General features: G+C 36.4%; 1 protein-coding gene across 1 annotated transcript in view; it reads right to left on the bottom strand.

The window, feature by feature from the left end:
* Positions 1–25,320, bottom strand: part of ATRNL1 (attractin like 1) — an 891,320-nt gene extending 866,000 nt beyond the window's left edge. Inside the window, 1 exon segment of the mRNA XM_027596871.2 lies at positions 25,007–25,320. Within this exon segment, the coding sequence (XP_027452672.2) occupies positions 25,007–25,320 (314 nt within the window).
* Between the last annotated feature and the right edge of the window lie 349 nt (positions 25,321–25,669).

The following is a 25,669-nucleotide window of genomic DNA, read 5'->3' as shown; positions in this document are numbered from 1 at the left end:
TAACTGAGCCCAGCCCACGGCAAGGGGGGGGGGGGCAATTCCGCCTCCAGCAAAGACATTTGAGAACCATGGCAACAGCCCCCTACCCCAGAAGATCAGCAAGAACAGCCAGCCAAGACCAAGTTTACTGATCAATAAGAACAGCAGAACTCCAGCGCTAGGGGAATACAGCACATAGAATTCATGGCTTTTTACCCATGATTCTTTAGTCTTTCAAAGTTAATTTTTTCGTTGAATTTTTCTTTTTTTTTGAATTTTTCTTTTTCCCTTTTTCAGCCTACATCTTATCAATCCCTTTTTTAAAAAATCATTTTTATGTTTTGTTTTTAGAGTCATATTCTATCCCTTCATAGTAGTTAACCTTATTTTCGTATCTATATATAAGTTGTTATCTGCTTAAAATTTTGGGATACACTTTTGTCTAACAGACCAAAATATACCCGAAATCTCTAGTGTATAGATTTGTTCTAGTCTCCTGCCTGATCACATCCTCCCCCGTTTTTTTAAAAAACCTCTTCTTTCTTTTTTCAACCAACATATCAATTCTTTTTATAAAATCTTTTATAATTTTCATCTTTACAATCATATTGCATCCCTTCATCATATTAACCCTTATTTTTGTACATATATGTTTTTCTTTCTTTAAACTTTTGGGAGGCACTTTCTTCTAACAGACCAAAATACGCCCAAAATCTAGTGTATGGCACTGATCTATGCACCAGCCTAATCGTATTTGATCATATTCTCTTTGCTTGTTTGTTTGTTTTTATCTTTTCTTTTAATTTTTTTTTTCTTTTTTCTTTCTTTCCCTTTCTTTTCCCTCAGTTTCAGGTCTCTTCCAATTTGTTGAGTGTATATTTTTCTGGGGACGTTTTACCCTGTTAGCATTTTGTTCTCTCATTCATCTATTCTCCTCTGGACAAAATGACAAGATGGAAAAAAGCACCTCAAAAAAAAGAACAAGAGGCAGTACCAACTGCCAGGGACCTAATCAATATGGACATTAGTAAGATGTCAGAACTAGAGTTCAAAATGACGATTTTGAAGATACTAGCTGGGCTTAAAAAAAGCATGGAAAATACTAGAGAAACCCTTACCGGAGAATAAAAGAACTAAAATCTAACTAAGTCGAAATCAAAAAGTTTATTAATGAGGTGCAATCAAAAATGGAGGCTCTAACTGCTAGGATAGATGAGGCAGAAGGGAGAATTAGTGATATAGAAGACCAAATGATGGAAAATAAAGAAGCTAAGAAAAAGAGAGATGAACAACTACTAGATCACGAGGGCAGAATTCGAAAGATAAGTGATACCATAAAACAAAACAATATTAGAATAACTGGGATCCCAGAAGAAGAAGAAAGAGAGAGAGAGGCAGAAGGTATATTGGAGCAAATTATATCAGAGAACTTCCCTAATTTGGGGAAGGAAACAGGCATCAAAATCCAGGAGGCACAGAGAACACCCCTCAAAATCAATAAAAATAGGTCAACACCCTGACATCTAATAGTAAAACTTACAAGTCTCAGACACAAAGAGAAAATCCCAAAAGCAGCTCGGGAGAAGAGATATGTAAACTACAATGGTAGAAACATTAGACTGGCAACAGACCTATCCACAGAGACCTGGCAGGCCAGAAAGGACTAGGATGATCTATTCAGAGCAGTAAATGAGAAAAATATGCAACCAAGAATACTAAATCCAGCTAGGCTGTCATTGAAAATAGAAGGAGAGATAAAAAGCTTCCAGGATAAACAAAAACTAAAGGAATTTGCAAACACGAAACCAGCCCTACAAGAAATACTGAAAGGGGGTCCTCTAAACAAAGAGAGAACCTAATAGTAACTTAGACCAGAAAGGAACACAGACAATATACAGTAAGAGTCACCTTACAGGCAATACAATGGCACTAAATTCATATCTTTCCATAGTTATCCTGAATGTAAATGGGCTAAAATGCCCCAAACAAAAGACACAGGCTATCAGATTGGATAAAAAAAAAAAAGACCCATCAATATACTGTCTGCAAAAGACTCATTTTAGACCCAAAGACACCCCCAGATTGAAAGTGAAGGGGTGGAAAACCATTTACCATGCTAATGGACACCAAAAGAAAGCTGGGGTAGCAAACCTTAATCAGACAAATTAGATTTTAAAACAAAGACTATAATTAGAGATGAGGAAGGAACTATATCATACTTAAAGAGTCTATTCAAAAAGAAGATCTAACAACTGTAAATACCTATGCCCCTAACATGGAAGCAGGCACTTATAGAAGCCAAATAATAACAAAAGCAAAAAAACACATCAACAACAATACAATAATCGTGGGGAACTTTAACACCCCCCCCTTAAACTAAAATGGACAGATCATCTAAGCAAAAGATCAACAAGGAAATAAAGACTTTAAATGACACACTGGACCAAATGGACTTCACAGATATATTCAGAACATTCCATCCCAAAGCAACAGAATACACATTCTTCTATAGTGCCCATGGAACATTCTCCAGAATAGATCACATCATGGGTCACAAAAAAGGTCTCAACCGGTACCAAAAGATTAGGATTATTCCCTGCATATTTTCAGACCACAATGCTTTGAAACTAGAACTCAATCACAAGAGGAAAGTCGGAAAGAACTCAAATACATGGAGGCTAAAGAGCATCCTACTAAAGAATGAATGGGTCGGGCGCCTGGGTGGCTCAGTTGGTTAAGCGACTGCCTTCGGCTCAGGTCATGATCCTGGAGTCCCGGGATCGAGTCCCGCATCGGGCTCCCTGCTCAGCAGGGTGTCTGCTTCTCCCTTGGACCCTCCCCCCCTCATGCTCTCTCTCTCTATCTCATTCTCTCTCTCAAATAAATAAATAAAATCTTTAAAAAAAAAAAAAGAATTAATGGGTCAACCAGGAAATTAAAGAAGAATTTAAAAAATTCATGGAAACCAATGAAAATGAAAACACAACTGTTCAAAATCTTTGAGATACAGCAAAGGCAGTCATAAGAGGAAAGTATATAGCAATACAAGCCTTTCTCAAGAAACAAGAAAGGTCTCAAATACACAACCTAACTGTACAACTAAAGCAGCTGGAGAAAGAATAGCAAATAAAGCCTAAATCCAGCAGGAGAAGAGAAATAATAAAGATCAGAGCACAAATCAATGAAACAGAAATCAAAAGAACGGTAGAACAGATCAACAAAACTAGAAGCTGGTTCTTTGAAAGAATTAACAAGATTGATAAATCCCTGGCCAGACTTATCAAAAAGAAAAGAGAAATGACCCAAATAAATAAAATCATGAAAGAGGAGGGATCACAACCAACACCAAAGAAATACAAACAATTATAAGAACATATTATGAGCAACTATATGCCAGCAAATTAGATAATCTGGAAGAAATGGATGCATTCCCAGAGATGTATCAACTACCAAAACTGAACCAGGAAGAAACAGAAAACCTGAATAGGCCTATAAATCACTAAGGAAATTGAAGCAGTCATCAAAAATCTCCCAACAAACAAAAGCCCAGGGCCAGATGGCTTCCCAGGGGAATTCTATCAAACATTTAAGAAGAATTAATGCCTATTCTTCTGAAATTGTTTAAAATTAGAAATGAAAGGAAAACTTCCAAACTCATTTTCTGAGTCCACCATTACCTTGATCCCCAAAACAGACAAAGACCCCATCAAAAAGGAGAACTACAGACCAATATCCTTGATGAAGAAGGATGCAAAAATTCTCACCAAAATACTAGCCAATAAGATCCAACAGTACATTAAAAGGATTATTCACCACGACCAAGTAGGATTTATCCCTGGGCTGCAAGGTTGGTTCAACATTCACAAATCAATCAATGTGATACAACACATTAATAAAAGAAAGAACAAGAACCATATGATCCTCTCAATAGCTGCAGTAAAAGCATTTGACAAAGTACAGCATCCTTTCTTGATCAAAACTCTTCAGAGTATAGGAATAGAGGGTACATACCTCAATATCATAAAAGCCATCTATGAAAAACCTACAGCAAACATCATTCTCAATAGGGAAAAACTGAGAGCTTTCCCCCTAAGGTCAGGAACATGGCAGGGATGTCCACTACCACCACTGCTATTCAACATAGTACTAGAAGTCCTAGCCACAGCAATCAGAAAACAGAAAGAAATAAAAGGCATCCAAATCGGCAAAGAAGGAGTCAAACTCTCACTGTTTGCAGATGATATGATACTTTATGTGGAAAACCCAAAAGACTCCACCCCAAAACTGCTAGAACTCATACAGGAATTCAGTAAAGTGGCAGGATAGAAAATCAATGCCCAGAAATCAGTGGCATTCCTATACACCACCAACAAGACCGAAGACAGAGAAATTAGGGAGTTGATCCCATGTACAATTGCACTCAAAACCATAAAATATCTAGGAATAAATCTAACCAAAGAGGCAAAGGATCTGTACTCAGAAAATTATAAAATACTCATGAAAGAAATTGAGAAAGACACAAAGAAATGGAAAAATGTTCCATGCTCATGGATTGGAAGAACAAATATTGTGAAGATGTCAATGCTACCTAGAGCAATCTACACATTCAATGCAATCCCTATCAAAATACCAACCACTTTTTTCAAAGAAATGGAACAAATAATTCTAAAATTTATATGGAACCAGAAAAGACCCCAAATAGCCAGAGGAATGTTGAAAAAGAAAAGCAAAGCTGGCGGCATCACAATTCCGGACTTCCAGCTCTATTACAAAGCTGTCATCATCAAGACAGTATGGTACTGGCACAAAAACAGACACATAGATCACTGGAACAGAATCGAGAGCCCAGAAATGGACCCTCAACTCTATGGTCAACTAATCTTTGACAAAGCCAGAAAGAATGTCCAATGGAAAAAAGACAGTCTCTTCAACAAATGGTGTTGGGAAAATTAGACAGCCACATGGCAGAAGAATGAAACTGGACCATTTCCTTACACCACACACAAAAATAGACTCCAAATGCTTGAAAGACCTAAATGTGACACAGGAGTCCATCAAAATCCTAAAGGAGAACTCAGGCAGCAACCTCTTCGACCTCAGCCGCAGCAACTTCTTCCTAGAAACATCACCAAAGGCAAGGGAAGCAAGGGCAAAAATGAACTATTGGGACCTCATCAAGATAAAAACTTTTGCACACAAAAGAAACAGTCAACAAAACAAAAAGACAACTGACAGAATGGGAGAAGATATTTGCAAATGACTTAACAGGTAAAGGGCTAGTATCCAAAATCTATAAAGAACTTACTAAACTCAACACCCAAAGAACAAATGATCCAATCAAGAAATGGACAGACCACATGAACAGACATTTTTCCAAAGAGGACATCCAAATGGTCAACAGACACATGAGAAAGTGCTCAACATCGCTCAGCATCAGGGAAATCCAAATCAAAACCTCAATGAGATACCACCTCACACCAGTCAGAATGGCTAAAATTAACAAGTTAGGAAACGACAGATGATGGCGGGGATGCGGAGAAAGGGGAACCCTCCTACACTGTTGGTGGGAATGCAAGCTGGTGCAGCCACTCTGGAAAACAGTATGGAGGTTCCTCAAAAAGTTGAAAATAGAGCTACCACACGATCCAGCAATTGCACTACTGGGTATTTACCCCAAGGATACAAATGTAGGGATCCGAAGGGGTACATGCACCCCGATGTTTGTGGCAGCAATGTCCACAATAGCTAAACTGTGGAAAGAGCCAAGATGTCCATCGACAGATGAATGGATAAAGAAGATGTGGTATATATATATATATATATATATATATATATATATATATATATATAAATATTATGCAGCCATCAAAAGGAATGAAATCTTGCCATTTGCAATGACGTGGATGGAACTGGAGGGTGTTATGCTGAGTGAAATAAGTCAATCAAAGACATGTATCATATGACCTCACTGACATGAGGAATTCTTAAACTCAGGAAACAAACTGAAGGTTGCTGGGGTGGTGGGGGTTGGGAGGGATGGGGTGGCTGGATGATAGACATTGGGTAGGGTATGTGCTATGGTGAGTGCTGTGAATTGTGCAAGACTGTTGAATCACAGATCTGTACCTCTGAAACAAATAATACATTATATGTTTAAAAAAAAAAAGCAGGAAGGGAAGTATGAGGGCGGGAAAATCGGAGTGGGAGACAAACTATGACAGACGATGGACTCGGAGAAACAAACTGAGGGTTCTAGAGGGGAGGGGTGGGAGGGATGGGTTAGCCTGGTGATGGGTATTAAAGAGGGCACGTACTGCATGGAGCAGTGGGTGTTATACACAATGAATCATGGAACACTGCATCAAGAACTAATGATGTATGGTGATTAATATAACAAAAAAATGCAAAAAAAAATTGCTTACCACACTTCCTATATTACTAAGTTTCTGGAAACATAATGAGCTAATGTGCTTTCATAACTCAGAATGGTTAAATACCTCAGAAACATCATTATGAAAGTTAATTTTTATATATCTCTAGTATAAGATTAGTTTGATTTTATAGTACCTATATAAAATACCCTGGAAATTATTTAAGTCACAAATAAAAGTTTACTTATGTAGTTGACTTTCTCCCTAAGTAAACTACAGAAAAAATATATACAGTCATTCACTGATTCAAAAATATTTATTGAATATGGCAATATTCCTGGCACGGGAGATAGAACAGTGAACTTTAAAAAGGTCTCTAGAGAGAAGATTAGTGGCAATCTCGTGCTGGGAAGTAGGGAAGAGAATAGAAAGTGACTGCTCTTGGGTACAAATTTGATTTTATGGAATAACAAAATGTTTTAAAATTATGGTTATAATTTCACAACTGTAAGTATATTTTAAAAACCATTAAATCGTGTACTTTAAACTGGTGAAATTTATGGCATGTAAATTATATCTCAATAAAGCTGTTAGTATAAAAAGTGGAAAGAACTGAGTAAAAAAAACTGTCTTTGCCCTCCTGGACCTTGCATTTCAGGACAGTGCTGTCCAGGTGTTCCTCCAATGATAGAAAAGTTCTATATATTCGCTGTTCAATATGGGAGTCATTTAGCATATGGGGCTATCAAGCACTTGAAATATGGCCAGTGCAACAAAGGAACTGAACCTTTAAAATTTAACTTTAATTTTAATAGCTATATGTGGCTAGGAACTGCCAGAGTGGACATGGTTAGAGAGACAGAAAAGACAATATACAAATAGCAAATAAATGTAAAGTATAAAGTGATCATACATACATAGAGATGGAGCACTCCCCATCACTCTGATATATATTTATAGAAATATGTCAGATATATGTATGTATATAAACACATAAATATACATTGTATCTATATGTTTCTATGTGTAATATAGATGTAAATGTTTGGATTATTGGAGCAATTAAAAACAGGAAGAATTTTTTTTTAAAGATTTTATTTATTTATTTGAGAGAAAAAGAATGAGAGAGAGAGAGCATGAGAGGGAAGAGGGTCAGAGGGAGAAGCAGATTCCCTGCCGAGCAGGGAGCCCGATTCGGGACTCGATCCCAGGACTCCAGGATCATGACCTGAGTCGAAGGCAGTCGCCTAACCAACTGAGCCACCCAGGCGCCCCAGGAAGAATTTTTATCTTTGTTGTATAATCTTCCTAAGCTTTTTTAAAAAATAAATTTAAAAACTACTTTTGAGATCATTCCACGTCTTGAAAAAATAACTTTTTAAGCTGTACCTATACAATGATCATTATTCGACTTTCTTTCCTATAATACAGTGATTCTTACCATTTTGAGGTCTGAGATCACTTTTGAGAATCTTGTAAAAGCTAACCACCCCCTACCTATAAAAATTCATATAAATAATATTTTGTATACAAATTTAAGGATTCACCAACCACTCACAGCCCATCTGGGAACAAGTCATCTACAACTCCTGTAATATACATTCAAATACTCAACAAGCTTGGAGACAAATAAAATATCATTATATCATAGAGAACTGTTTGATAAGTTTAGACTTTTCTTTTGGCATCTCTACTATAAAACACACCCATTCATATTAACCTTGTAAAGAACAAGTAAGAACTCTTATAACATAGCCTCTTTTCACTGAGGAAGGAAAAAGACATGACCAAGAAACTGAAAGAAATAGGCAAAACTTTAGAAAAGCTACAAGAATCTCAGCTTGGTCCCTTAATGGGTATGTAACTCAACCTCCCTAAGCTCCAGCTTCCTTGTGTGTAAAAAGTTATAACAATACTATTTATTTCATAAGATGGTTTTGAAAAATGCAATGAGATAAAATTTATGAAGTGTTCAGTAAAGCAACAAAACAAATCCATGTAAAGTTCATGGCACACTGGCAGAACCAGATCTCAAACACATATTAATTTGGTACTACTCATGATCTTAAGTAACCCCTATGATATCTGGAAATTCAGAAGATTTTGAGTTTATAATTAAGGAAAAACTTACTGAAGAGTAAAAGATGGCTTGATATGAATAAAGAACCAGACAGACATGATTTGGAAAATTCACCTGCCATTTAATATCTATGAGACTTTGCATAAATAATGACTTTAGGTCTTTCATTTTCTATTACCCCTATAAAATGAGAATAACAATATCTGCCTCCCAGCATTTTCATCAGCAGTAAAAAACCAATATATGTAAAAGGTTTTCTACCACATTATACTACTTTTCCTCTAAACTCATAATTTAAGTTTGAAATGCTAATTTAAATGCTATTAATATTATTCTTATACAAAATAGTTAGAATAAATTCTATTTTCTTGAAAAAATTCATCATTAGCATAATTATATTGTCAAAAAAGTACAAAGGAAGCATGACATTAAACAATATATTAAAACATGGAAAATGCTCTTACAGTTTCTCTTCTTTTATGAGACACAGAGAATCAACTTGAGAGTTTCTAATTTACACAGTGCTTTTAAAAAAAATGCTTACATTTTACCTATAAAAATAGTAAGTACCTTCCCCTCCCCACTGGGAGAGAAAGTGGAGGTGGGATCCCTTTAGTGATCTCTGCCCTGTACTACATAAGTACCAGCAAGGAGACAGGACCCCTACCCCTCATCACTGAGGTTGCAGCAGATGCAGAGATCCTGAGATGGACCATCTGTGCCCTGCACTAAGCAAATGACAATAGTCAGCACCCTTCATCCTCCTAACTGGAGAATGGAAATGGATTATAAAGATGAAGATGATTTAAAAGGAGATCCTTCAAATCCGTGTATGAAGTCCTGTGTACACCCTCAGACAGCCCATATGTGAAATAGATCTCAATCAACAAAGCAAAAAGTTTTGGAATTTAACTATGGTATGGAATATCATCTGCATTTCAGAATGGTCTCTGAGCAGCAGACAAACCAGGCAGAGCAGAATGGTCCAACCAAGCCTTTGGAAACTAAACTGGCATTCGAATCTCAGCACACTCCTCGGTATATACCAAGAGAAATGAAAACATAAGTCCACCCAAAACTCTGGTACACAAAAATTCATGGCAGCATTACTCATAATAGCCTAGGGTAGAAACAACTCAAATGTCCAAAAATTGATGAGTAAATTAACAAAATGTAGAATATCCATACAATGGAATATTATTCAGCAATAAAAAGGAATGGACACACAGTACATGAATGAAACCTGAAACATACTAAGTGAAAGAAGTTCATGACAAAAGACTGGAATCATTATATGATTCCATTTATATAACATGTCCACAAGAGGCAAGTTCACAGAGACAGAAAGTAAATTAGTGGCTACCTAGACTAGTGGAATTGTTGGGTGGGGGAAACACAGAGTGAGTGCTGATGGAAATGGGGTTTCTTTGTGGGGTGATAAAAAAAGTTCTAAAATTAGATATGATGATGGTTGCACCACTCTCTGAATATCCTAAAAACAACTGAGCCATTTAAAGTGGTGAATATTATGGTATATAAGTTACAACTCAATAAAGCTTCTATTTAAAAAAAAAAAATGTGAAGGTCATATATGCTGAACCAAAACAAGTTGATTACCTCCTAAAACAGAATTTTTAAACAGGAACCATAATCTCATGCACAATACTCAAAATATCCAGGATATAATCCAAAATTACTTGCCATACCAAGAAACAAGAAAATCTCAACACAGATGAAAAAAGATAATCAGAAGTTACCATCACTGATATGGTAAAGATGCTGGAATTATCTGTCAAGAATCTCAAAGCAGCTATCAGAAAAACAGTACAACAAGCAACTGCAGATACTTTCAAAACAAATATAAAAGTTTTAAGCAAAGAAACAAAAGATATAAAGAATGAAATGGAAAATATGATAAATGAAACTTTTTAAATCAAATCATAAGATGGGCCTAACAGCAGAATGAAGATAATAGAGGAAAGAATCAGTGAACATAAAGATAGATAAATAAAAGTTATCCAACCTGAATAGAAAGAAAACAGACTGAATAAGGCTTTAGTGACCTAGAAGTCAGTAACAAAGATCTAACATTTGTCTCTTTGTGGAGTCATGGGAAAGAAGGAAGAGTGTGGAGCTGAAGAAATGATAACAAAAAATTTTACAAATTCTGAAAAAGATATAAACCTACAGAACAAGAAGCAGAGCAAATAAGATAAACTCAAAGAGTGAAATAAGTCAATCAGAGAAAGACATGTATCATATGACCTCACTGATATGAGGAATTCTTAATCTCAGGAAACAAACTGAGGGTTGCTGGAGTGGTGGGGGGTGGGAGGGATGGGGTGGCTGGGTGATAGACATTGGGGAGGGTATGTGCTATGGTGAGCACTGTGAATTGTGCAACAATGTTGAATCACAGATCTGTACTTCTGAAACAAATAATGCAATATATGTTCAGAAAAAAAAGATAGCAGGAGGGGAAGAATGAAGGGGAGTAAGTCGGAGGGGGAGACGAACCATTAGAGATGATGGACTCTGAAAAACAAACTGAGGGTTCTAGAGGGGAGGGGGGGTGGGGGGATGGGAAAAAAAAGATAAACTCAAAGAATTCCATACCCATATATATCATTATGAAATTTCTGAAAATTTAAAAGAAAAAAAAGCCAGAGGAAAATGACACATTAGCTAGAGAACAAGAATTTGAATGACAATAGATTCATCAGAAAACTTAGGAGTTGCTGCTTTAAATACTCTAGCTCTCAGGCAAAGAAGAGATATGATCAAATTTGTGTTCTAGGAAGCAAACTTTGGTAGCAGTAAAGAAGAGAATAGCAAGGGGAAAATTAGAAGCAGAGAAATAAATTAAAGAGCTACTGCAACAACCCAGTAGAGAAAAATTCAGGACTTTACTAAAACAATGGCCATACAAATGAAAAGGATGGTAAACCTTGAGAATGACAGCAACACATACTTGTACAGATGGACTCTTAAAGGAGAAATTCTGTCTTTCCAGCAAGAACGGCTGGGAAAAAGTACCCCTTCATATCAGAGTATGCAAGGTGTCCCAAGTAACAGAAAGCTGAAGATGGAAATACCCTAATTCTGCCTATGAACCCACATAAGACTCAGACTCAAACTGAGCAGCTAATATGAGGAACAGACCCAAAAGCAACTTAATGAAGGCTTTGAGAACTGAATTAAAACTTAAAACACTGCACAAGTCTCAGAATAATCCCTGAGTGTCATGTGTGCATTCAGATCCAATGGCTTTGAAAACAGATCTGAGATTAGAACCACTGCCCTCAGGAAGCATGACAGAGAATTTGCTACTTGAACCTAACTGGTTTGTTGCTTATTAAATAAAAATAAACAAATAAATAGATAGATCAATAAATCAACATTCCCCAGAACATAACAAGACCCATAACCTATGCAAGATAACCTTCACAATGTCCAGAATAAATCCAAAAATCACTCAACATACAAAGAACTAGGAAAATATACACAATTTTCTCAAGAGAAAAGATAATCAATGGATGTCAATCCTAAGATCCAAAAATTTGCATCATCAAACATTAACTATTAAAACTAGACTCAATGAGACAAAGATAAAGACAATATAATGAAATGAAAAGAGAGAAGTTCTCAGCAAAGAAAGAAAAATCATCAAAAAGAACAAAATGGAAAGGTTAAGAGTGAAAAATACCACATCTTAAATTTTAAAATGACCGGATGGGTTCAAAAGCAGAATGAAGATGACAGAGGCAACAGTCAGTGAAGTTAATGATAGTTCAAAAGAAATAATACAATCTGAAAAAAGAGAAAAGATTAAAAAAAAGAAAGAATAAAGATCAGAACCTCAAGAACCTGTAGAGCTAAATCAAAAATCTAACATTAGTATCACTGAAGTCCCAGAAGAAACAAAAAAGACTACTGCGTACAAATATATTAAAGGAAATAATGTTTTTTTAAAAAATCCCATTTTGGTGAAAGACATAAATATAAATTCAAAAAGCTCAGCAAACCCTACTACCCATGGTAGATTTAAAGAAACCTACATCCAGATACATCACAATTCAAACTGCTTAAAACAAAAAATGGAGAAAAATCTTGAAAGCAGCTAGAGAAAAATGACATTATATATAGGAGAAAAACAATTAGAATGACTGCAGACTTCCCATCAGAAACCATGAAAGGCCAGAAAAAAATTGAGCAACCTGTTTAAAATGCTGAAAGAAAAGAATTGAAAACCTAGGATTCTGTACCTGTAAAAAATATCCCTCACTAAACTAGGCAAAATAAAGGTATTGTTAGGCCAAAAAAAAATTTAAGAAAATACATCAGCAAGTCATGTTTGAAAAGAAATGGACCACAAAAAGGGGGTTCACACTAAAGGGAAATGACCCTAGAAGGAAATTTCTATCTAGAGATAAGCAAAGAGCAAAAGAAAGAGTACATATCTGAGAAAATACAAAAGACAATTTTTCTCCTCATAAGTTCTTTAAAATATGTATATTGTTGAAAGCAAAATTTAGGGGCACCTGGGTGGCTCAGTCGTTAAGCATCTGCCTTCGGCTCAAGTCACAATCCCAGGGTCCTGGGATCAAGCCCCGCATCAGGCTCCCTGCTCAGCAGGGAGCCTGCTTCTCCCTCCCCCACTCCCCCTGTTTGTGCTCCCTCTCTCACTACCTCTCTCTCTGTCAAATAAATAAATACATACATACATACATAAGAAAGCAAAATTTATAACTTTATCTAATGGGGTTTGCCATACAAGTAGATGTGATATATATGACAATTATAGCAAAGGTCAGTGGAGATGGATAAATGGACAAACATGGTTCTAAAACTTAATTTTACCTGAAAAAGAAATAATAACACTGAATAGATTACAGAAAGTTAGGTATGCATATTGTAATCACTAGCATACTAGCATAACCACTAAAAAATAATACAAAGACATATATCCAAATAACTCAATCAGAGAAAGACAATTATAATATGGTTTCACTCATGTGGAATATAAAGAATAGTGCAGAGGACAATAGGGGAAGGGAGGGAAAATTGAATGGGAAGACAAACCATGAGAGACTCTTGACTCCAGGAAACAAACTGAGGATTGTGGAAAGGGAGGTGGGTGGGGGGATGGGGTACCTGGGTGATGAGCATTAAGGAGGGCACGTGATGGTGTGAGCACTGGGTGTCATACACAACTAATGAATCACTGAACATTATGTCAAAAACTAATGATGTATTATATGTTGGCTAATTGAATTTAAATTCAAAAAAAAAAGAAATATACTCAAAGGGCCAATTACAAATTAAAATAGAATGCCAAAATATATCCAAATACATTAAATGTAAATAATCTCAAAAAACCAACAAAAAGAGATTAGATTGGACTGAAATACATACATATATATGTGTGTGTATATATATATATTACAGTAGCTATTAATATCAAAGACTTTAAAACAGAAACAATTACTAAAGAAAAAGAGGAAGGAAATGATATTATGATGAATGGGCCAGTTCACCAAAAAACATAGCAGTTCTAATTGTATATGCACCCACCAAAAAACCTTTGAAACATAAGCAAAACTGACAGAAGTGAAGGAGATGGACAAATCCATTGTTACAGTGAGAGACTTCAACATTCCTCTCACACTAATCAACACAACTAGACAGAATATTGTACGGATAAACAATATCTGAACAATTACAACAACCCACATGACTTAATTGAGATTTCTATAACCTTCCACTCAACAGAAGAATGTACATTTTCAATTGCAAATGTTAATATTCACTACAATACATCATATTTTTTCCAGAAACAAGTTTTAACAAATTTGTAAGAACTGAAATCATACAAGGTATGTTCTTTACATACAAGGTATGTTCTAAAGTCCATAATGGACTTTAGGAATAAATAACAGAAAAATCTTTGGTAAATCCCCAAATATTTTAAAGTTAAACAAAATTGTTCTACATAAGCCAAAGAGAATGTCTAAAGGAAAATTACAAAGTATATTGAACTGAATAAAAATGAAAGTACTACATATCAATATGTGAGATACAGCTAAAGCAGTGCTTAGAAGAACATATATAACATTAAAACACTTTTATTAGAAAGAAAGAAACATCTCAAATTAATGATGTGAACTTTTCATCTTAAGAAATTAGAATAAGAAAAGAAAATTAAAACCAAAGGAAGCAGCAATCAATGAAACTGAAAACAACAAAAGAAAAAATAGCAGGAATCAATGAAACCAAACATATTCTTTGAAAAGATCAATAATATCAATAAATATCTAGCCAGACTAAGCAAGAAAGAAGAAAATATAAGCTACCAATATCAGAAATGGAAGAAATATTACTAAAGACTCCACAGACCTTATTGTTTTTTTTAATTTTATTATGTTAATGACCATACATTACATCAGTTTTTGATGTAGTGTTCCATGATTCATTGTTTGCGTATAACACCCAGTGCTCCATTCAATACGTGCCCTCTTTAATACCCATCACCAGGCTCACCCAACTCCCCACCCACCCCTCCCTTCTAGAACCCTTAGTCTGTTTCTCAAGTCCATAGTCTGTCATGGTTCGTCTCCACCTCCGATTCCCCCCACTTCATTTTTCCCTTCCTACTATCTTCTTCTAAGACTCCACAGACTTGGGGCGCCTGGGTGGCTCAGTTGGTTAAGCGTCCGCCTTCGGCTCAGGTCATGATCTCACGGTCCTGGGATCGAGCCCCGCATCAGGCTCCCTGCTCGGCGGGAAGCCTGCTTCTCCCTTTCCCACTCCCCCTGCTTGTGTTCCCTCTCTCGCTGTCTCTCTCTATGTCAATTAAATAAAATCTTAAAAAAAAAAAACACTCCACAAACTTTAAAAGGATAATAAGGGAATATTATACACAATGTTATGCTCACAAATTTGAAAACTTAAATGAAATGGACCAATCCTCTAAGACAATCTACCAAAACACACTCAAAAAGAAATCAAGGAAATGAATGTCCTTTTATCTATTTTAAAAGTTGAATTCATAGTTGCAAGTCTTTCCACAAAGAAAATGCCAGGCCCAGTTGACATCACTGATGAATTTTACTGACATTGATGAAAAAAAGTAATACCAATTCTACATAAATTCTTCCAGAAAACAGAAGAGGGGGCACTTTCTAACTCATTTTATAGGGCTTGTGTTATAATGATAAGAAAACCAAAGCCATTACAAGAAAAGAAAATTACAAAGTAATATCTTTTGAGAACAGAGAAGCAAAAATCCTCAACAAAATTACAGCAAAAAAAACCACCAATATATAAAAAGTATAATATATTATGACCAAGTGGGGTTTATCCCATGAATGTAAGGCTGATTAAACACTTGAAAATCAATTTAATTCACCAATATCAACAAACTAAAAAAAGAAAAACCAAATGGTCATCTCTGCAGATACAGAAAAAAAGATATAAAATTTAATATCCATACATGATAAATGCTCAAAATAAGGAATAGTAAGGAATGTCCTTAACCTAATAAACGGCATTTACCATTACCAAAAAAATTACCTAAAAAAGGCCATTTAGCAAAATACTTAATGCTTAAAAACTGAATGTTTCTACCTAAGATTGGAAAGAAGGCAATGATATCCACTCTTATTTTCTTATTTAACATCAAGCTAAAGGTCTTAGCCAGTACTATACAACAAGAAGAAAAATCAAGGGCATATAATTGCAAAGGAAGAAGTATAACTGTCTCCATGCACAGATAACATAATTGTCTATGTAGAAAATCCCAAGGAATCTATAAGAAAAGCTACTGAAACTAAGTGGGTTTAGCAACATTGCAGGCAGGATACAAAGTCAATATACAAAAATCAATTGTATTTCCACATAATAAAGATGAACAAATAGAAATCGAAATTAAATAATATCAATTACAATAGCATCAAAGAACATAAACTATTTAGTTTTGTATAAATCTAACAAAATACATGTAGGATCCATATATATAAATACAAAACACTTATGCATGAAATCCATGAAAACCTAAATAAATGAAGAAAAAAACATGTTGGTAGACTGGAGGAGTCAGTATTGTTTAGATGTCAGTTCTTCCCAAAACAATCTCTAGTCAACAAAATCCCACGCAAAATCCCAGGATTTTTTTTTGAACTGACAAATTGATTATAAAATGTGGAAAAGCAAATGAATTAGAATAACTAAATGAATTTTCAAAAATAAAAATAGAGTTATAGGAATCTCACTATCTAATTTCAAGACTTACTACAAAGCTACAATAGTCAAAAAAGAGACTTTCAAAAGGACACATGGATCAAAGGAATAGAACAGAATCAAGAAACAAATATAGAGATAGACATATCCAGTGGATTTTCAACAAAGGTACAAAGACATGAATGAAAAAAGGATCTTCTATAGTCATCTCATAATGAAAAAAGGGGTCAATTTATCAAGAGGATATAAAATTTCAAGCACTTAATAACAGAGCTTCAAAATACATGAAGCAAAACAGCTAAGACTGCAGGGAGAAATAGATAAATGCAAAATTATAATTGAAGATTTTAATATCTCTCTCTCAGTAACTAATAGTAGACAGAAAATCAGAAAGGTTTTAGAAAACGAACAAATCAGAAAGCGTTTTAGAAAATGAACAAAACTATGAATCGACTCAACCTAACTGAAATTTATAGACCATTCCACTCATCACACACATTCTTTTCACATGCACAAGGAATGTTTACCAAGATGGACAATATTCTGGCCAATATATTTTAACAAATTCTATATATAGTATATAGATTGAACTTGTAGTTAAATATGCTAAATCAAATGAATTTATATTAAATAAATTGAATTTGGAGCTAAAGAAAATTCCAGCCTCAAGGGCTTCACTGGTGAATTCTACCAAACACATAATGAAGAAATAATGCCAATTCTACACAAACTCTTCCAGCAAACTAAACAGGAAGGTCCCAACTCATTCTATGAGGCTGGCATTACCCTGATTCTAAAACTGCACAAAGATATTATATGAAAAGTACAGGCCAATATCCTTCATGAACATATATACAAAAATTCTAAGCAAAATTTTAATAAATCAAATCCAAATAATATATAAAGAAAGAAAATATATCATTTCAGATGGTCTTCATCTCAGGAATGTAATATGTTGGTTTAACATTTAAAAACTATGCTACAGAATTCATAACAATGAACAATCAGAAAAATGATATGATGATCTCAACACATGCAAAAACACAATCCAATATCCATCTCCAATAAAAACTATTATCAAACTAGGAACAGAAAGAAAGCATCCTCACTGTAATAAAAGGGATTTACAAAAAACTTACAGATAACATCATTTTGGCTTAAAGATTAAATATTATCCCCTATATCATGAATAGCATATAAGTGACCACTGTCATCACATGTATAGATCACTGCAATGGAGGTTCCAGCCAGTAAAATAAGGCAAGAAAAAGAAAAGGCATCCAGATTGCAAAGAAAGGAGTAAAGGTATTTTTATTTGCAAACAACATAATCATCTATTCAGAAAAATCATAAGAAATTTACAGAAATCTACAACTAATGAGTTTAGCAAGACTGAAGGATACAAGATTAATAAAAAACAGCTGTATTTCCATATAATAGCAACAATCAGAAATTAAAATTAAAAAATATATAATTTACAACAGCATCAGAAAATGTGAAATATTTAGGGAAAAACCTGACAAGCATTATAAAATCTGTTCACAGAAAATTTTAAAATACTGCTGAGAGATTAAAAAAGACCTAAATAAAAGGAGATATATCATGTTCATGTGTCAGAAAACTCAGTGTTAATAAGGCATCAACTGTCCCCCAAATTCATCCATAGCTTCAACACAATCCCAAGTAAAATCCCAGCAGGCTTTTTTGTAGAAATTGGCAAGTTGATTCTGAAATTCATACGGAAATGCAAAGAACCTCGAATATCCAGAAAAATTTTAAAAAGGACAAAATTAAAGGAATTACTACTTGCTGACTTCAAGACTTATGAAGCTATAATAATCAAGACATTACTGTCTTGATGTACAATTAGACAAAGAGATCAACGGAACAGAATAGAGCTCGGAAATACACTCACAAATACATGAACAACTGGTTTTGGCTAAGATACAAAGTGACTTCTCAGAGAAAGAACAGTCTTTTTATTTGTTTTATTTTTTTTTAAGATTTTATTTATTTTAGAGAGTGCACAAGCCAGGAGAAGAGCAGAGGGAGAGAGAGACTCCCAACCAGATTCCATGCTGAGTGCAGAGCCCAGTGTGGGGCTCAATCCCAGGACTCAGAGATCATGACCTGAGCCAAAAATCAAGGGTCAGACACTTAACCAACTGAGCCACTCAGGCACCCCAAGGATAGTCTTTTTAAAATGGCCCTGAACAGCTGAATTTCTATATGCAAAAGAAAAAGAATTGAGATCCATACCTCTCACATATGCAGAAATTAACTCAAAATGGACTACAAACCTAAATGTAAAATCTAAAACTACAAAACTTCTAGAAAAAAAATTAAAGAGAAATTATGACTTAGGCCAAGGTTTCTTAGATCTAACACCAAAAGTAAAATGCATAAAAAAAAAAAGATAAACTGGAATTCATCAAATTTAAAACGTGTGTTCTTTGAAAACACTGTTCAGAGAATGAAAAGACAAGCCCCAGCCTGGGAAAAAAGATTTGCAAATGATATATCTAAAAAGGAACTGGTATCCAGACATGTAAAGAACTCATAAAAACCAATAACAAGAAAGAAAAAAAAATTTTTTTAATGTGCAAAAGTTCTGAACAGTTACCTCACCAAGAAGATAAACAGACGGCAAATAAGCACATGACAAGATGCTCAACATCATTAATCATTAGAGAAATGCAAATTAAAACCACGAGATACTACTACATACCACTTAGAACTGCCAAAATTAAAGACTGAACGTACCAAGTGTTGGTGAGAATGTGAACTAACTAGAACATTCATACACAGCTGGTGGAAATGTAAATAATACAACCACTGTGGAAAACAGTTTGTCAGTTTGTTGAAAAGGTAAACATATATCCGCTATGTGATCCAGCCATTCCATTCTTCCATATTTACCCAAGATAAATAAAAGCATATGTCCATATAAAGACCTCCACATAAAAGTTCATACCAACTTCACAAAGAATAGCCAAATATCAATCACTGGGTGAAAAACAAATTGTGGTATATCCATACACTGGAATACTGTGCAGCAATTAAAAGGAATAAACTCGTGATACATCATTAATGAATCTCAAAATGAATAAACTGTGTGAATAAAGCCAGACAAAAAGGAGTACACAGAATATGATTCCATTCACATAAAATTCTAGAAAATCCAACAAATCTATAGTGACAGAAAGCAGCTCAGTATTTACAAAGGGACACATGGAACTTTTGCGTGTGACAGATATTTTTATGATCTTGATTGTGGTGATAGTTTCAGAGGTGTATATGTATGATAAAATGTTTTAAATTTACAGTTCATTGCATGTCAACTATACCTCAATAAAGGTCTTAAAAATAATGAAAAAAAATGATTGAGTAATTCCTTTTGAAAGTACTAAAAAGGAAAAGAGTGCTGTAAGAGTACATAATAAGGGGTAACATAGCCGACAAGTCAAAAAAGCCTCCTTTAGGTACTAGTATAAGCAAAGATTTAAAAGATGTTTAGTAATCAGTCAGGCAAAAGACCACATAGGAAAGAGGGTTTAGGGAAGTACAGCATGTATGAAATGCCCGAAAATCAAAAGAAATGTGACACTTTCAAGAACCTAAAAGACCAGTACAGAAAAAAAGGAGGAGCAGAGTCAAATCTGCTAAAGGATAGGTGCTCTTGAAAACCATGCTACTGGGGCGCTTGGGTGGCTCAGTTAGCTCAGGTCATGATCTCAGGATCTCAAGCCCCAGGATGGGCTCCATGCTCAGCGGGGAGTCCGCTTGTCCCTCTCCCTCTCCCTCTACCCCTCCCCCTGCTCATGCTCACTCTCTTTCTCTCAAATAAATAAATAACATCTTTGAAAACCATGCTACTAAAAGTAACTTACTTTATCAATTTAGGATCTTAGAAATACTCTAATTTGGGGATGGCTGGGCGGCTCAGCTGGTTAAGCGTCTGCCTTCGGCTCAGGTCATGATCCCAGGGTCCTGGGATAGAGCCCCTCACTGGGCTTCCTGCTCAGCAGGGAGTCTGCTTCTCCCTCTGCCTGCCACTCCCCTTGCTTATGCTCTCTCTCTCTGACAAATAAATAAAATTAAAAAAAAAAGAAATACTCTAATTTTAAATTTCTACTGTGTAATTATGTTTTAATAATATAAAAAGAACCCATGGGTATAAATTACACATTATAATCCTATTTTAAAATAGAGAAGACTGCAGCACCTGGATGGCTCAGTGGGTTAAGCACCAGACTCTTGATTTCAGCTCAGGTCAAAATCTCAGGATCATGAGATCAAGCCCCAAGATGGGCTCCTCACTGGGCAGGGAGCCTGCTTAAGATTCTCTATTTTGGGGTGCCTGGGTGGCTCAGTTGACTAAGCATCTGCCTTCTGCTCGGGTCATGATCCTAGGGTCCTAGCATGGAGCCCAGAGTCAGGATCCCTGCTCAGCAGGAAGTCTGCTTGAACCTCTCCCTCTGCCCCTCCCCACCCACCCCCATACCCACTCATTCGTGCTCTCTCTCTAATAAATAAAACCTTCCAAAAAAAATTCTCTCTCCCCCTCTCCCTCTGCCCCCCCATGCACTCTTTCTCTCTCTCTAAAAAAAAAACAAAAAAAAATCAATTAAAATAAAATAAAGAAGACTGTTACCAGAAGGGGGTGGGTTAAATAGGTGATGGGGATTAAGCAGTGCACTTATTGCAATGAGCACCAGGTGTTGTATGGAAGTGCTGAATCACTATATTGTATACCTGAAACTAATATTACACTGTATGTTAATGAACTGGAATTTAAATAAAAACTTAAAAAAAACTTATGGGTAAAATCATTGAAAAATTAAATGAAGAAAGAAAGAGACTTTAGGTCAGGGAACATTCAATGCAACTTTATAGTTACTGACAGTTTTTCTACTATTAATAGAAAGGATTCCTAATGTGTGCTTTTTTACTAGTAGCTAAGGAAACATATTTACATATTTAACCCTGCCCCTTTCTGTTTATAATAGCAATAAAATTCCTGATTATTATATCCTCATTTTGCTGTCACCAGAAATAGAATACTTCTTTTACAAATGTGAAAATTTTGGTATCCATATTTGACTAACCTAAGAAGTTAAAAAAAAAAAATCTATATACATTAAACATATAATAAGATGTAAAAATGATTTTAGAAAAATATTCAATAAATGTTTTAATAAACTTACATTTAGAAATTATTCACAATATGAGATATTTTCCAATATCAGAGCATTAATTTAGTTTATTTTGCTTACAAATGAGAAGTCATAGGTTCCTAAGTCACATTAGCAAGAAAATGTCCAAGTCTGAACACAAAATATAAATTCATATAAATATAAATCTCAACTACCCTACAGAAATAATCTAAAGAACTAGTTTCGAAAAGAAAACGTCATTCATTTAAATAAAGCTTGTAGTAAAATGTTTTCTAGACTAATGTTATACTAGCCTAATTCAAGTAAATAGAATTCAAATTAGCATATATTATATCCTTAATTATTATATTTCATATTGGCACTGTCCTCTCTGATTCTCAATCCCAAACCTTTCAGCCTAGTTTTAGCCAAAGATAAGTATTCATTTTTACCTATGTGAGAAATGGTTTATAATTCTAAGTGTTTTATTCTTTTCAAACAGAAACTGAAGGCTGGAATCAGTGCTAAGAGAACTAAAGTACCACTGTGGTACTGTATTTGCTTCTGCATTCCGCCCCCCCCCCCCCGCCCACCATCAATCTTCCATTCTAAAGAACCATTTGAAGAATTCTCTTATTCCCTAGTGAAATCCCCACGGTAGAAAAAAAACTAAGTTACCATGGAACCAGCCAATTAATTTTGACACCTGCTTACCAAGATTGATCATTTTTGATATCTGTTTGCTAGGTTGCTATTCTTTAGCTTAGTAAAAGATTTTCAAGATAATTAATGAAGTGAGAATTTCCAGTTAGTCTTTCTCACCACGTTATTACTTCAACTGCTGAATAAAACAAGCCACCATCCTCAAATAAACCTTTTTTAGCTTAGCATATACTTTACCAGGAAGAATTCTTTTCTTCTAGATTCTTCCCTTTTAATATTAAATACCACGTTTTACCCATAAGAGTATACATAAAACACAGAGTAGTACCAGTTATATTTACTCTAATTAATAGCTTGTATTCCACAATGAAATGAAAAAGTACTTACCAATAGAGTACAATGAATCATAGGAAATAACAGTTTCCAAGTAAATGATTTATATTCAACGATTAATTCAGGGTTAACTGTTATTTAACTATATTTAAGAAGCTATTCCTCTTTCAGTCACTAATGTATTATGTTTATGAACACCATCTCCCTATGTTATTTAAGTTAGTTTAACTTGACCTGTGATCTTTCCTACTAACTGAGACAACATCTGCTAGTGAGGTTACCGGCTGCTGATCTAGCGGATTAACAAGTTCCACTACTATAAAATGTAGATAGGAGCTTCTCAGGACCATAGCAATCTCTGTCCTCTTTAGATAAATTAGAGCAAATCCACCCACAAAAAGGCCAAAATCCCTAAATCACATATATACTGAGTTGTCTTCCTATTTATAGAAAGATGTAAAAAAAAAAAAATGATGCAGCTTTATTCATTGCTGGCTGCCAGTTTATATGGTCAAAATTCTTGCTTGATAAAAAGGCTGGCTGCAATCGTCATAGCCAAAGTTTCAAAACACTTAAGTAAAAACAGCTACTAAGAAGCACAATTCAGTAAGATTATCTTTCCTTATCTTGAAACACTTTTTAAGACTTTTAATTAGCACCTCTTTCAAATTAAAAAAAAAAGTATCCAAAGAAACTACAGTATTATACTAATTTGTGACAGTAGGAAGCGAGAAAACATTGCAATCTATTGCTACAAATGAATTTCATGAAGCTTCATTTTAAGATTTCACTTCCAAAAACCTGCTGTAAATTAAACAGTGGGATCTACCTAAAATTAAAAAAGTACCCTTTAAAAAAACCAGTTTCACAATGAGTTTTAAGGGATATGGTTTAAACTAGCAACACTTAAAAAAAAATAAAAGGAAAATATGCTGTATTTAAAACTCCCAGGACACTTCCCTATAATCCATTAATAAGGTGAACCATACTTCCTACCTTTGCCTTAGAGCCTGAAATATTTCACTTAGATTTTGCTATCATCCTGACAATAACTATCAGTAATCTACGTAGTGTAATTTCAGAGCCACGAAACAGCCAGCAAATTTCACAGTCACTATCTAGAAGTCTAAGAAGTTGACTTACTTAATGACTGTTATCTGCAAATTGTCAGATGGCTACCTCAACTACCTTCCTTGCTGCTCCCCCCAACTCACCCATTTCTTCTCATATCAGGCAGGAATGTAATAAACATTAGCCAACAGGGGGAGAGTATCTAAAATTTACTGTTGTAAAGAAAACTCCTTAGGGCCTTCAGCTTCAGAGAAAAACCAAAGTGATGCTCTCACACAACAAATGATAGTGAAATAAACAGTTCGAAAAATCCATTATCTTCACCGCATTAAAAAGTCTAGCTATTTCATCATTTTATGTCACTCTTGTATTCTCAATTAAAATTGTCCTAGCAAATTCAATATAGTATATTGGCTAAAAGTAAACACTCTAGAGTTAAGCTAGCTGATTTGGAGAAGTCAGCCCTTAGTACTGTGTAATCTTGGGCAAATGACTTAAATTCATTGCCTCGAGTTCTCTCTACAAATTCAGCATAATAAAGCTAGGAACTCACAGCGTTGTGAGGAACAAATGAGATAATCCACGTCGGGCGCTTAACGGGGTTTGGCACAGAGTAAACCCAACATAAACTTTTAGGATCACTGTTATAATACTAAATAAACTAAAATGTTCGCAGCGGTTACCTCTAAAGAGAGGAGTAAGATGGGAGTAGGAGGTACTGGTAGACCGTAACTTTGAATCTTTACACTTCTACGTTGTTTGAATGTTTTGCAATGTTCCAGTATTTCATGAGCTACTTGCATAATTTTTTGATTAAAAAACAGTGACCTGACAAAAATGGTGTTTGGCACCGTAACTGAGTATGGAAATTCTCAAAAGCGGGGGACCAGAAGCCGCTGCGGACACCTGGACCATCGCGATGGCTTCGCGTGCCCGGTGGTCAGGGCTCCGCGGGGGGCCGAGTGCTCCCGGCGCCGGGGCTTAAGGAGGGGGGGGGCGCGCTGAGGGCGACTCCCAGCCCCGGGGACCCGAGGGCGGGTGGGGGGCGGAGGATGGGAGGGGGCGCGACGAGTGCGGGGCAGGGCTGAGGTGCGGGGTCCGGCGAAGACACTTACTTGAACCTGCCCTGGCAGTGCTGGCACTGGTCCCCCACCCAGCCCGGGTCGCAGAGGCAGGTGGAGTTGACACAGCGGCCAGAGAAGCAGGAGCCGGTCCTCTCGCACGGCTTGGACTGGGACACCTGCGCGTAGAGGGCCAGGTAGAGGAAGCCATAGCACAGCAGCCAGCTGTTCCCGTCCAGCAGCCAAGAGGAGGCGCCACCACCACCACCGCCGCCGCCGCCGCCGCCGCCGCCCGCCGGCCGAGCCCTCCACAGCCCGGGGGCCGCCGGCTGCGGGGGGCCAATGCGGGCCCGGCCCCCCGGCTCCATCTTCTCCGGCGCCCCTGGGCTGCGCTCGCGAGCGCCGACAGCGATGCTCCGGGGGGGTGGGGGGGGGAGAATTCGGCCAGAGAAAACCGCGCCGCCGCCGCTTCTCCTCCGCCTCCTCACTGGCGCCTGCCCCAGTCCCGCTCCCCGGTCAAGAAGGACAGATCCCGGTCGCCGTCGCCTCCGTTCGGCTGCCTCCAGTCGCACTCGGGCATCGCCTCTCGGTCTCTCGACCTTGTCCTCAGCGAGCCGAGCCCACCGCCGCGGCGCCCCGGGCCGAGCCGGAGGCGGACAGCGGGCGGCGCGGGCGGCGCGGAGCGCTCCAGAGGGGACCTGCGGGAGGGGGAGGGGA

This window comes from Zalophus californianus, chromosome 15 (genome assembly GCF_009762305.2).
Source record: "Zalophus californianus isolate mZalCal1 chromosome 15, mZalCal1.pri.v2, whole genome shotgun sequence".
In the NCBI taxonomy this organism is placed as follows: domain Eukaryota; kingdom Metazoa; phylum Chordata; class Mammalia; order Carnivora; family Otariidae; genus Zalophus; species Zalophus californianus.
Note: the sequence above shows the minus strand (reverse complement) of the source record. Positions and strands in the feature narration are given on the sequence as shown.